Below are 14,238 nucleotides of genomic sequence, written 5' to 3' on the forward strand. Positions count from 1 at the left end.
ATGTATTATAGTAAAAACAAACTGTACTAATAAAACACAAATAATAGGAAAGACTACTGGTACAAATTATAGAATATTTAAAAATTTTACTATGAATATTCATGTTATAAATTCTGATGTGATGTTGTGTCAGCAAATTTGGGGAGAAATAGCTTACCCTTTGAGATTAATTATCTCTTTAAATAAGAATTTTTTTCTTATCAAAAATGAAAAATCAAATACAATTAAATGGGAAGCCATCCCATCCTATATTGCAGATTTCCATGTGTTTGTCTAAACTTTTTACTTTGTGCAACCATACAGAAAATTTGCTATGTTCAAACTTTGGGGATAATAAAACAGAAGAAAACAAATTATTTTATTGAAGGATGAAATGCAAATGAATAGTGTTTATACTTAATCTTTCCATTGTGTGTGCTTGAGTATGTTTAGACAATTCTAATTAACTGGATATTAGTTCGATAAAATATAGGGAAACTTTGCAATCAGGCAACTGAATATTCAGTTTAATTATGTTGGTATGCACTTCTATTTGCTTTTAATGCCAAGGATCCACTGGTAAAATGAATGCCCATTTTGTGGTCTGTTATTCATAAAATGTTTAATCCAGTGTTTGATTTACTCTGTTAAATCTTCCTTAGTGAATGTGCTTATTCATCCATGCAGAATTGGGTATGCTGCTTTCTGTTACTATGACATTACAATTAAACAGCTAAAAGAAGAACAGCAAGACTTTCTGTAAATGTTCATGAAATTCCCACAAAATTATTGAGTTTATTGCTTTGTTTTGTAAGGACTATGAAAAAATGCCAACGTGTTCTGAAAATTTCTGTTTCGAAGAAACTGACAAACACAATAGTTACTACAAATAATCATCTTGTTACTAAAGCTAGCACTTAAAACATATTTCTGATATAGTGGAAATGATTCCTGTGATTACACTGAATATTTTTTAAAGATGGAAATGAACATGAACTCAAAGAACCTGAATTTTATACAGCAGAAAATGGATGTAATAATATTTGTACTTATTTGAAATGGAAAGTCTAAGTTGACTTCATCTGTGTATACTGTAAAACTGAGATAGTTTGTGTGCTCACAAAAGTTCTACTTTGTATAATTTCAGGTTGTTTTCTCCAGTAGACTGGACTTTCTCCACTTTTAGCTATGTTTTATTGTCCAGAGCACTTGTGCTTGTGAATTTTTGTTACCACTACAACAACAGGCTTAGACAGAAAATTTTTAATTCAAAGCAAGCTCTAACACTAGGTCTTCATTTTTAAAAACTTTCCATTGTAAGTCTGGAACTTGTAGTAAGATGTTAATAATCTACTTCCTGAACTGTTATTGCTTGTTTTTTGGGGGAGTGTTAAGAGCTATACATTCATACAGACATAGCTATTTTCTAAGAAGCTCTCTTAAAGAACTCAGAGTATTGATGGTTTGTATGACACTCTTGCTTTAGTTTATATAGTAGAAGATCAGTGTCTGGTTAGTTGGTTTTCTACAATATGGTAACGAGATTCTACTGTAGTGGATTCAATTTTTGTGTGTGTGTGTGTGTAAAATTATGTGACTGCTGGATCATAAACTGTACTAATAACACTGAAATCTGGGAAGAGTATATAATAGTTCTGGTTCGTCTGGCTCATTACCACTCCTAGAAATTCTTTTGCATGTCCTACTGATGATGGGGCAATAACATCATCTATGAAAACATAAGAAATGCCATTCTGGATCAGACCAATTCCAGCCTAGTGTTTTCTAAAGTGTGTTCTGTGGCTTAAAAGTTATTGTGAAATCCTAATAATTCACATGTATATTTATTATAAAAGATTTGAAGAGTCCTCCAGCAAAGAAACCATTTAAATTTAATTGCTCCCTAAATGTATTTGATCATGAAACCCCTATTAATATCCTGAAGAATTACTTTCTCCCCCCAGAACACACTTTGGGAAAGAGATTAACCATGGTAGCAAAAGGGATGTCATAGGGCAGTATTATAGCTCTCCACCCCTTCATCATTTAAGAAATATTTATTGAGCTCCTATTCAATTACAAGCAATCTTCTAGATGCTTGGGTTAGTTCAGTGAACAAAGTTCCCTATCCAAGAACTTATGATTCTTGAATTTATATAAGCCTTTCTTAAATATGTATATTTGTTCAGTTCCCAAGCCATCTTGGAGGGAATACATTTTATATATTTTTTGAGAACAGATTATCTATGCTATGGTACTGCATGTCAAAATAATTATTTACATAAAAAGTCATTTTTTTCAGATATATTAACTACTTCTGTTATTTAGTTTTCTATTTTGTTTCATAATCACCATTTCACAAAAAATATAAATGACAGCTAAAAATAAGCTTTTTTTTAAGACCACAAGAAAATTACAGAGAAGAAACTAAACAGATGTGAGCAAAAGGTAGGAATCATGAATAATACCTCCCTTTCTACACTAAATAAATATGGTCACTTAGAGTAGTTACTATAATGTTATTTGTTTAAAAAGTTATTTTTTGATCACAGGAATTTGAAACTCGAGGATCAGAAAAATATTTAAGTGATCAATATGGTGTTATAGTATCACAAATAAGAATTTAAAAATTCACAAGTAGGATAAAGTCCAAATGAGAAAATGCTAAATCACCAGTATATACATTTAACATTTTGACAGATATTGCCAAATCACCATCCAAAAAATTATATCAATTTTGACTTCTATTAGCAATGTATCAGTGTGCCCACTTCCCCATGCATTTACCAATACCATATTATCAAATATTTTCATTTTTGCCAATCAGATTGGTGAAAGTTGTTATCTCCCTCATGCTCAAAATGACTACTACTACTGCTGAGGTTACTACTACTAAGAACAATATTTATTGAGTGCTTACTACCAGTCAAATGTAGTTTTAAGCACTTTATTTATTTATCCCTCATAACCACCTTGGAGGGTTAGTAATATTATTGTCACCATTTTACAGATGAGGAAACTGAGATTCAGAGAGAGTAAATAATTTACCTGAGACTGTTCAGTTGGATGGAATAGAGACTCAAACCTGAACTCATAACAATTATCCTATATTGCCTCTCTAAGAAAAGGCTGTTCATTGTAGTACCACTTATAGTAGCAAACGACTAGAAAAAACTAAATATCCATCAATAAAGGAATATTAAATAAATCATGGTGTAACCATATAATGGAATTACAGGAAGCCATTAAAAATGAGGCACCCCTATATGTACTGAGAATACAGGATCTCCCAAATATGTATTAAATGAAAAAATAAAGGTGTAAAGTAAGGAATAATGTTTACAGCATGTTACTGTCTGTGTCAAAAAAGAAATAAAGGGATTACTGCTCCTCTCATATACACACATACACACACACACACACACACACACACACACACACACACAATCTTTAGCAGGATTCACTAGAAACTGATAACAGTGTTTATTTCTGGGGAATACAACAGGGGGGCCATGAGGGTATGGAGACTTACTAATATGTCTTTGTATGACATTCTGTGCTGATTTAATTTTTTATTAACTACGTGTGTATTACCTGTTCAATTATAAACACAAAACCTGCTGATGAAACATTTCGCTGGACAAGCAACTCATTTTATTCCCATTTAAAAGTGTACTCTTGTGTTGTTTCCTGAAGAATTCCTACACCATATTATTCATCCATTCACTAAGCAGGTTAAAATTTATTTGTTTTTGACAAATAAAAAATCCATATATTTAAGGTATACAAGTATAGAACATGATGTTTTGATATATGTATACAGTGTGAAATGCTTACCATAATAAAACTAATTAACATATTCATTACCTCCCATAGTTACCTTTTGTGTGTCTGTGTGTGGTGAGAACGCTTGAGATCTACAGTCATAGCGAAATTCATGTATACAATACATTATTATTGACTATAGCCATCATGCTGTACATTAGGTTTCCAGAACTTATTCATCTTATAACTAAAATTTTGTACCCTTTGATCAATAGCTTCCCTTTTTTCCTACCCCCAGCCTCTGGTAACCACCATTCTACTCTTTGCTACTATGAGTTTGACTTAAAATTTTTTTTTACAATTCCACTTATAAGTGAGATCATGTGACATTTGTCTTCTGTGTCTGGCTTATTTCACTTAGCATAATGTTCTCCAGGTTCATCCATGTAATTTCCTTCTGTTTTAAGGCTAAATAATATTTATATCTAGTATACATATATATGCCACATTTTCTTCATTCATCCATTGATGAACACTTAAGTTGTTTCCATATCTTGGCTACTGTGAATAATGCTGCAATGAATATGGATATCTCTTCAAGATAGTGTTTTTATTTGCCTTGGATATATACTCATAAGTGGAATATTTTTGAGTGTCTATTTTTTGCCACGCACTGAATGATGTACTGGGAATATAATAATGAACAATATAGGAACAGTCTTTGACTTTGTGGAACTTACCTTCTAAGAGGATGGCAGATATGAAACACGTAATTGCATAAGGAACTTGATATTTCCCATCATGAAAAGTTCAACAGAGGAGGAGTATAGGGTGAGATCCTAAGATAGACCGAGGCACCTGCCAGATTATGTTGTTGTTTCGAATGAACTGCAAAATGAGGATTAAGCTAGAAGAAAGGGGGAAGAAGGATCAAAGTTCACCTCAGGAACATGGAAGAGCATGTGGGAAGGTCCTGAAGTAGGAAGAAGTATGGGATATCAGAGGAAAGGAGGGAGAGAGAGCCAATATGGCTGGAGCTTAGAGAAAAGTGAGAGGTATGAGATGAGACTGTTGAGTTCAGCAGGGCCTTTTACAACACGTTGAAAATCTTGGAGTAGATTTTAAGAGCAATAGGTAATCATGAACCTTTTAGGTAAAGGAGAACATGATCAGGTTTGAATTTTTAAAAGTTTACCGGCAGTGTGGGGAGTGGACTGGGGAGAAGCAAGCATGAATGAGGTGTCCAGCTGGGATCTATTGCAGTTTAGGAAGAGATTATGGGGGCAGAACAGATTCAGAGGTGGATATATTTACAACATATCTTTGAGATAAATCTGGCAAGAGTTGCTGATGGATTGGTTTAAGGGTGAAAGAGAGTAATATATCAGGGATGATCCTTAAGTTTTTGACTTGAGTAACTGATTGGAAGGTGGTACCATTTCTAAGCTGGGAAACACTAGACGAAGAGGTTTGGGAGTGGGGATGAAGTATTCAGGAATTCAGTATTGGACATGTTCAGAAAAGATATTGAGTAAGGGGTTGGATATATGGATTTGGAGCTCAAAGGAAAGGCATAGAGGAGACCATTAAATTACTGGTCTGTAAAAATATGATACATCAGATCCCACACTTGAATAAGCTTCTGAATACAAGGTAAATGTTCAGGGAATTGTGATTTTTCAATTCAGGAAAACATTAAGTAAAAAATCAATGTCACAGTGATTTAACAGGGTACTCAATCTGTAGGTATCCATCATCTCATTGTATTGTGATTTATCCAAATAAAATATTTCAGTTCTCAAAAATAGATGTCCTTAGAATAATAAAATAGACAGCAATTAAGCTGCTTTGCTTTATGCTATTTTATTGATGTTGTCAACTCTCACATTTATTTTTGCCTTGCAAAAAATTAACAAAAATACATTGGGAGGAAAAGGTATTTTAAGCGTTTTCTCTATGCAGATGCTTTATATTTTTCAAATATAATAATCTTTTCTATGCCCAGAGAGGATGTGATAACTTTAAAGAAAGGGCAGCTAAGTATAGGCTGTCACTTTTATCTTTTTGAGGGTTGTGCTCTCTATCCTCAGGGGGAAGAAAAGGATTTTAAATTTGGGGAAAAACATAGTGGAAAATTAGCACTACAGCGTAATTACTTGTTTATTTTGTTTTACTTCACTAGATGTAAACTTCATTAAGACAGGGTTTTTTTTTCTGTTTTTTCATTGCTGTAATCCCAGCATCTAAATCAGTGCCTTGCACATAGTAGGTACTCAATGAGTATTTAAGGAAAATTAAATGAGTTAATGAGTTGTAGCTTCACAGTGTGATTATATTTGTTAGGAAATTTCTGAATCTATAGTACTTACCATCTATTAGAGGAATCAGAGCCAAGCTTAGTTCAGCAAACACTTACTGAATTCCTACTATACGCCAGGCTTATGTTAGATGCAGGGGGTAAAAAGATAAGTAAGGCACAATCCCTGTCATATAGGGGCTTATACTTTAGGGTATTGTATATCTGGGTATGTATTTTGGGGAATATGTGTCCAGTATAGGAACCAACATAAATGCAAATAATTTTCAGTGTAATATGGGAGGTTATGACAGAGGGGTAGCACAATGTAGGGTAATATAACCCAGTATAGGGAAGAAATGTAAGAAGGAGGTGGTGGAAATGACTCTCAGCCTTGGGGATAATTGTTAGCTAGAGAACGGGAAGATCATTCCATGATGAAGGAACAACAGTGTGACTGGGGAACCACAAACAGCTCAGAGGTCAGTCAGGTGGTGTAAGGGAAGGTCCACCACTGCACTCTCTGAATTATCTTGAAACTCTGGTAAAATAACTACACAATGAATTTCTGGGATCCGAAAATTACCCTCCCTCACTCCCATGCATTCTCTACCTCTTTTTTGCTTTGGAATTGTCAGACAGCAAAGCATTTTAAATAACGGGGCTGGCGGTACGGGTGGGAGGATGCCGACCTTGAAAATACTTACCAGAGCTACATTAGCTGCTTGGCACAGGTAATCTAAATCCTCTTCAACAAATACAATCACTTGAATATAAAGGCCACTTTACCTTGATCATTTCTGTGGTACCTTATTGGGAAAATCTTGTATGAACTCCTTGTATACATATATAAAACCAGATTCAGAATCAATAAACGCCTATCAAGCAACTACTATGTTTTCATAACTTTTTTCCCTCCTGTAAAGTAAGACTAATTTTGCATATGTATATGGCCAAGGTGGCTGATCGGACTAACTAGAACAAATGCAGATGCAATGACGGTTCCATTCTGGCGAAGCTAGGGCGAGATTTTTTGTGGGTTTTCATTGGGGAGACAGAGACAAAAAAGATAAGGGATAGAGTTTGAAGGTATTGGTGTGAAAAATTATGCCTCGCAGGCCAAAACGAAAATACAGACATGCTGGGGGAAACAAACAGTTTCCAGGCTGGAATGAAAATTTCCTTTCTTCACAAAGCAATCCCCTTTCAATTTCACTCCGCCCTCCTTGTCTCCTAACAATTCTTGCTTCATCATTGTCAAGGGGTTCCCAGGTCTTCCTACATTCATCCTAGCCATCAGAGTAAAAATCTACAACTCTTTTCTACCCCAAAACTCCAGGCTAAAAGTGTTACTGCACTCAGCCTGGAAAATGAATCGAGCTTTTAACATTCGCATAAAACATTTCAAATACAATGCTGTAGCCGCCTATCTGGACCCGCCACCCAGGAACTACAATACCCAGAATGCAGTGTTTTCCCTTCCGCCTTCTACCACAGCAATGCTTAACTTGATCTCATTTCCACAAGCAATAGTCACATGACACGTTTCCTGTCAAGATGGCGGATAATCTACCTTCGGAGTTTGATGTGGTCGTAATAGGGACGGGTATGTGTGGCTCTGGTACTCCCTGGACACAGTGTAGGAAGTCTTTCCCGTTCCTACCTTCTCTGTCAGTGGCGAGGGTCGGCGAGAAATGTTGGGGGTCGAGCGTGAGAGGGAGGACGGAAAGGAAGCGAAGTAGTCTGGAGCCAGCGCGGGACTTGGCAGCTGCAGGGAGGGGCTTGGACCCGCGGTGCTTAGCGCCATTTGAGTAGGGGTCGATCTGCTCGATGTCGATTGCTGAGGTTGGTTGCTGCGGGTGATTCCTGTAATTTCCTTAGAGGGAGGTGGGTTTGCAGTGTCATGAGAACGGAGGGTGGGGATTTTGTCAATGGAGACACCTTTGGCATGACATAATTTCCTCCTTGTTAGTTTCAAGGTGATATTCCCCATCATTTTGTCTCGCCATTTTATAGGAATTTTTCATATATTTATGTAATCCTAAGGTGCAGTGCAGCTCGGATACATTTTGTTACCCAGTTGTTGCCCGTGTACGTTTTAATTTACTAAGGCGATGAAATGGATTCTTTTATGTTTTGCTGAGAAGCCTAGGGGGTTGTAATTTGTTGTGGTGGCCATTATTCCTGCTTTATGGTGCTGAAAGAAATCATTTTGCTTTATACCACCCACCTATCTACCAACAGCTAAATGAGCTGAGAACAAGCGTCTGTGAGTCCAGTTCAGGTGTGTGATCTTATCTTCCCCTTGTTTTCCCATCATTTATTCTTCATGTTTTGGGTGGTGCCAGAACTCCCCCTGCAATTTATAGTTGACAAATTACACGTACAACACGTGGCAGAAAACATTTGGCAGCAGTTGGTATTTTGTTTTTCTTAACAGTGTAAAGGGTGGATTTTAGATGTGGTGAAATAATTTTTTGGGTGGGGTTTTCTCCTGTCTACGGAACGTGGGAGGCTGGGGAACCCCGGTGGTTGAGACCCTGTCCACTGTGTTGAATTCAGTTCATTGTCTTCTTAAACAGTAGGAGCAGCCATGTTTCCAGGTCGGGAGTAAAAATAATAACTACGTATTTTCGAATGCTTATTATTTGCTAATCGACGTGCTAAGCACTTTACAAGCTGTATATAATCCTCGCAACAATCTTGTTAGAGTACGTATTCTTTACACTATACAGAGGAGGCAAAAGGGCTTAGAAAGGTTGCAATTTGCTCAAGATCACACAGCCGGTAAATTTCCAAAGGTCAATTCCATACCAGAAGGAGAATCAGTGGCTCTGACCCTCAGAGTTAACCCATATTAATAGAAATAATTTGGAAAACTTGGTTCTAGACCTTGCTTGGCCATTAACTAGCTGTGTGAGTTGCTAGGGCTAGGAACTTAATCTCTCTGAGCCTCAGTTTCCTTGTTTATGAACATAGGGAGGGTAAACTAGATAACCTTTCCAGTGTTGTCTAACCAAAAATTATCTTGTTCTAGTTGTACCTGGGTAATTGTTTTCAAAACAGCAAGGACATGTTTATTCTCAACCTGAAAACTGCATGGCTACAGATAACCTTGCTGTAGCTGCTATGAACAGATGTTGGATGAGAGCTGGAAGGAGTCAACAGACTCTATTTATTCTCTCCAGTCTATCCTAAAACTTAGAACAATATCCACTTTAGAATAGTTGTTATACCATACTTGGGTCCTATGTTACTGCCTTCTTTTGTTGTTGTTTTACCTTGGCACTTAGGGCGTTTTAAAAATTACTTTGAATCATTAAGATACTTTTTCTTATCTTGATTCAAATTTTAATTGATAAGAGTGCTAATTCTTATCATTAAGTGCTGTTAATTCTTATATGAGACGTATTTTGCCTTCTAGTTCAGTTCATAATATGGATTACATCCATCCTGTTAGAGTCCGTTATGATAGAGGTAGGAAGATTCTGTGAGTGATCCAGAAAATTGCATCAGGGGTATCTGGTGTATTTGGAAAAAGATTCATTTTAGACTTATTTCCGTGAGAGTAATGTTATTTCTCAAAGTGTGGGAAGAACTTATTTGAGTTAGAAGTTTTTCATATCACTTAGTGAACACGTTTTTACTTTTCAAGCACATTCTTTAAATTTATGATATGAAGCTTTGTTTTTAGGTAAGTCAAACTGGAAAAATTGGATAAAAGCCATTTCCCAAATAAATGAATCCAATAATTCCAATCACTACTGAATAAGAATGATTTTTAATGTGTTTGGAATATTTCTCTTCTGAAATAGTTTGCTGAAAGTGGTCTTTAAAATGTGTTTGCCTTACTATATGTACTAGCTTGAGTAAATCATAGAAAAATCAGTGTTTCAAAGATTCAGTTTTAATAACAAAAGCAGAATTAATCATGCATGTATCAGAAACATGAAGAAATAGGCTATGAGATGCAGTTTTTCTTTTAGCAGATTTAGCTCTAGTTAAATGTCATCAAGAGACAATTGCTTTATCAAGTAAAATAATCTGTGGATAATATTTTAAACCCCTTTGACCTTGATTAATTTGTATTTCTTTTCATTCTTCATAACACAACGTTTTCCTTAAGATCATGTTTTGAAGAGATTATGGGAAAATAAAGTTTTGTATGTATTTTCTTAGTTAAGCCCATTTCCTCCTGATTACAAAATACAGGAAATATCACTAGAACACCCAAAGGCAGAAGAATAAGATAAAGTACTTGAACCATGGAAAATATAGAAGAAAATGGAATAAGGAAGGAGCACCAAATGGAGTCTCAAGGGACAGGACAAAAATAGATATAGTGAGTTCAATATAAAATAAAAAAAATTTAATGAAAAAATCCTGACAATTATTTGTAAAAATAGATATAGTAATAAGTGTCTAGAAAATGGCCTTCAGTTTGGGTGCATGGTTGTCATTTTAAAGACATTTTGCCATTTAAAGACATTTGAGTGATAATTTTGTGGGTTACAGAGAAGTATCATCGGTTGCAGGTTAAAAATAGTCCCAGTAGCATAATACCTCACTGCAGGTGACTTATCTGGCAAACTGTGTAATCTGTAACCCGCAGCAGAGCCATCCACTCAACAAAAGGGCAGACAAGATGGAAGTTACAAGAGTTATGGGATAATATCGGCATGCTTCTTACATAGAGGAATCCCTCATTCTCTTATTTAGAGCATATTCTTTCTTATTTTAGAAAATTCTAGCATGCTCAGAGTGTATTAGAAGCATCTTATTAGAAGATATAGGAAACGTTATCAACTTCTGCAAAAGCCATGTTTGGGAGGTGTCATTAGACATAAGTGACAGTTCATATCCTTATGGGAAAGGGGAGCGACAAACACCTAAAATGCAAACCTACATCAGACAGCACAATGACCTGGCACCATTTAGTGTAGTGACAGACTACACATTTTTTAGAATATTCAACCCACATTTACTGAGAACCTAGTCCCTGCCCTTGTGACATTTACTGTGTTGCCTATTCTGAGGAGCTGTTTGGGGTTCCTGACTGTCACATGCTCAGAGCTGTTCTAAGCCAATGTGGCCTTTTCAGTGCATCCTTCTTGCTTTCTGAAGGCCACATAGATATTCATTCTGCATCCCTTTCCTTACTAAGGTACACCACACATATTATATTTTGGAATTCTTCCCCTAAATGGTCTGTGGAGTAGACTAGCTTAACATTTTTCCTGCAGAGCACAAACACATAGACCCTATTTTGATTTAAGAGTTTTATTGCTAAAGATTATGGGGAAAGAAGTGAGATAACAAAAATAACAAATATGGGGTAAATTACAAGGGGTATTGCTCCTGAATCCTGACTACCTTGCTAGATCATGCTCAGCATAGTCCAAAATCGATGTGGCAGCATGGCATAATGGGAATCACTTAACCTTCCTACTGGGTAACTTTGGGAAAATTGCATAACATCTTGGGACATCAATTTGTTCATCTGTAAAGTGAGAGACTTGAATTAGGTGACCTCTAAGGTAGGCATCTACCAGTTCTAAAATTTACCATTGTGTGTGCATAATTATGACCCTGGGTCCTTGAGAAAAGACAATTCTGTATAGTCCTCTTAAGAAGTCAAGTCAGTGTTTGATATACTTCAGAAATTTTTCTATCAAAATGGTTCATAAAAAAAATTTTCTTGGAAATGATAAGCTGCTTTCATCAGGAAAGGTCATGTAGGTAGCACAGCTCCATTTCTTGATGTTAGTTGAGCATTGAAACTTTAAGGTGGTTAACTTTGGCCAGCAGCTTATTGACTATAATGCTTATGATGGTGGTGGAGTAACTTCACTTCTCTAAACGTTGGGGGATAGTAATGTTGTAGGAGGTATCGTGGAAACTGATTTTTACTAAATACCTGTTTATGCCAGACTCTCTGCCAAGTGATTTCTTATATATGTATCTTATTTAATCCTCTCCCAGGATGCCTGTGTGTGGTTCTAATATCGGAGGATGTCCATACTTTCTCTGCCTGTATTTCCAAATATCCATGAACCTGTAGTCTAGAGCAGAGTTGTTTTTTTTTTTAAATTGCAAGATGCCACCTATTTGTGGGTCATGAAATCAATTCCAGCATTAAAAAAAACAGAAGTAGAATAGAATATGTATTAGAATATATTACATGTAGTAAGGATGAGTATACTTTTTTCTTTATTTGGATGCAACATTTTAAAAAATATTTTATTTATTTATTTTTATTTTTGGCTGTGTTGGGTCCTAGTTGCGGCACGTAGGATCTTCGTTGTGGTGTGCGTGCTCTTTGTTGTGGTGCGTGGGCTTCTCTCTAGTTGTGGCGTGCAGGTTTTCTCTTTCTAGTTGAGGTGCGTGGGCTCAGTAGTTGCACTGTGCGGGCTTAGTTGCCCACTTAGTTCCCCGACCAGGGATTGAACCCACATCCCCTGCGTTGGAAGATGGATTCTTTACCACTGGACCACCAGGGAAGTCCCAGGATGAGTATAGTTTCATGAAACATATATTTCATGTGTGTATCACTGTGTGAAGCACACACACATACATATATTCATATATATTTTGGGGGTGGCTAGGGGCAAAATGTTTTAAAGTTTAGAGAATATTGATTAACTGAATAACATAGTGAGTAGGAATGAAATAATATTTCAAAAGTCATTTGGTTTTACAAATGCTATACCATCCATATGTTTTATTTACCTTGACATGTATGTATCTCATTTGAGAGCATAGTGTAGTGATTGACAAGGTGGCTCTGAAATGGGACAGTGTTTGAATCAGCTATGCTGCTTGTGCCACCTCACACATGTTCCTTAATGTCTAAGTTTCAATTTTCTCATCTCTAAAAGAGAATAAATCTCACAGAGCTGTGTTGAGGATTCAATGGAATAATTCTGTAAAATGCTTAGTAAGTGCTCAGAAAACATAGTTGATTTTTATAGCCCATAATACCATACTGAGGTGCTTTTATCATCACTACTGTTACGTGAATGCTTCCAAGGAAAGGCTCATAGTTTTCATGGAGAGCAGTGGAAAGATTCAGCTGTCTGAGTCTTCTTCCTCCTCTTCCCATTGGCCGTTTGGTGGGAAAGACCTTTGTGTGTCTGTTACCACTATTTCTATCAGACTTCTTAACTGACGGTTTTCTTTCCTTTTTTTTTTTCTTCTTTTACTCTGTTTTGTTCACCAGCTTGCATTATTTGTCATTTGTTTTGAACAGATTTGTCTTGTTTGAGGCATAGTGTGAAACTCTTCCTTGTCAGTGTAAGAATTCTGAAGGAGCTAAAGAGAGCTTACAGGTTTTGCTGTTCTGAAAAATGCTTTGCAATTCTTCAGGCATTTATTGATGGAAAAGTATGCCTTTTCTGCGCTCAATACCTCGAAAAGTAAAGGGAATTATATAACTCTGGAGAAGACTCTCTGGAGAGGCTTATGCTTCCCTGTAAATCATAAGTTTGAGCCAGTCCCTCAGAGAGAGGCACATCTGTTACCAGAGTTCTCTCCGCAGCATCATTTTCATCTCCCATGCCTCACGTCATTTTCTCATTTTCTCCAGTATCCTCATGATGTTTTGGAGAACTCAAGCTACAGCAATTAAAATCAAACATGGCTGCTCACCATCACATTCTCATATTTCACATAAAATCCCAGTGCACAGAAACAATTATAATTCCATGTAATTGAACTGTTACTCATGCTAAATCATCTGCTATTCAGTTTCACTACAGTCTTTACACTGAAAAGTTAGGCTGTGCCTGCTATGTATGTAAGTGGTTTAAAAAGTAAAATAGTCTAAAAATCATCAGTTCCCAGTTTATATTAATATGTATATTACAAAACTACATATATATACACATATATGTCAATATATGCACATGTATGTATTATGTATATATGCTAGAGAGATTGGAAACATTTGGGGGATATTTAGTTGTGACCAACAAAATAGGGATACTTTGAAAGATTGATTTATTCTTTTTTGCTTTTCTAATAATCTTATTAAAGGGCAGTGTAAAAAGATGATAATTTATCACAGATACTGATTTCTCCAAGTGTGATTATGAGAGCTATCATGTTATCATAATGGGACTATTTAAAAAATAGTTTGAAAATAGGTGAAGAGACCAGGGGCAGCTTTTCGCCAGGGTAGTGCTTCACTTGAGTGTTTG

General features: G+C 36.0%; 1 protein-coding gene across 5 annotated transcripts in view; it reads left to right on the forward strand.

Moving 5' to 3' along the window:
• Positions 1-7,564: 7,564 nt before the first annotated feature.
• Positions 7,565-14,238, forward strand: part of CHM (CHM Rab escort protein) — a 198,197-nt gene continuing 191,523 nt past the window's right edge. For 3 of the 5 annotated variants that reach the window (XM_033849258.2, XM_033849259.2, XM_033849260.2), the window contains exon 1: positions 7,565-7,646. Coding sequence is in view for 1 of the 5 variants with exons in the window: in XM_019932222.3 (XP_019787781.1) it covers positions 7,598-7,646 (49 nt within the window). In the remaining 4 variants the exon portion in view is untranslated. The remainder of the gene's footprint in view (positions 7,647-14,238) is intronic. The other 2 variants (XM_019932222.3, XM_073799330.1) reach the window with 2 other exon arrangements.

The sequence above is a fragment of the Tursiops truncatus genome, chromosome X (genome assembly GCF_011762595.2).
Source record: "Tursiops truncatus isolate mTurTru1 chromosome X, mTurTru1.mat.Y, whole genome shotgun sequence".
NCBI lineage: Eukaryota > Metazoa > Chordata > Mammalia > Artiodactyla > Delphinidae > Tursiops > Tursiops truncatus.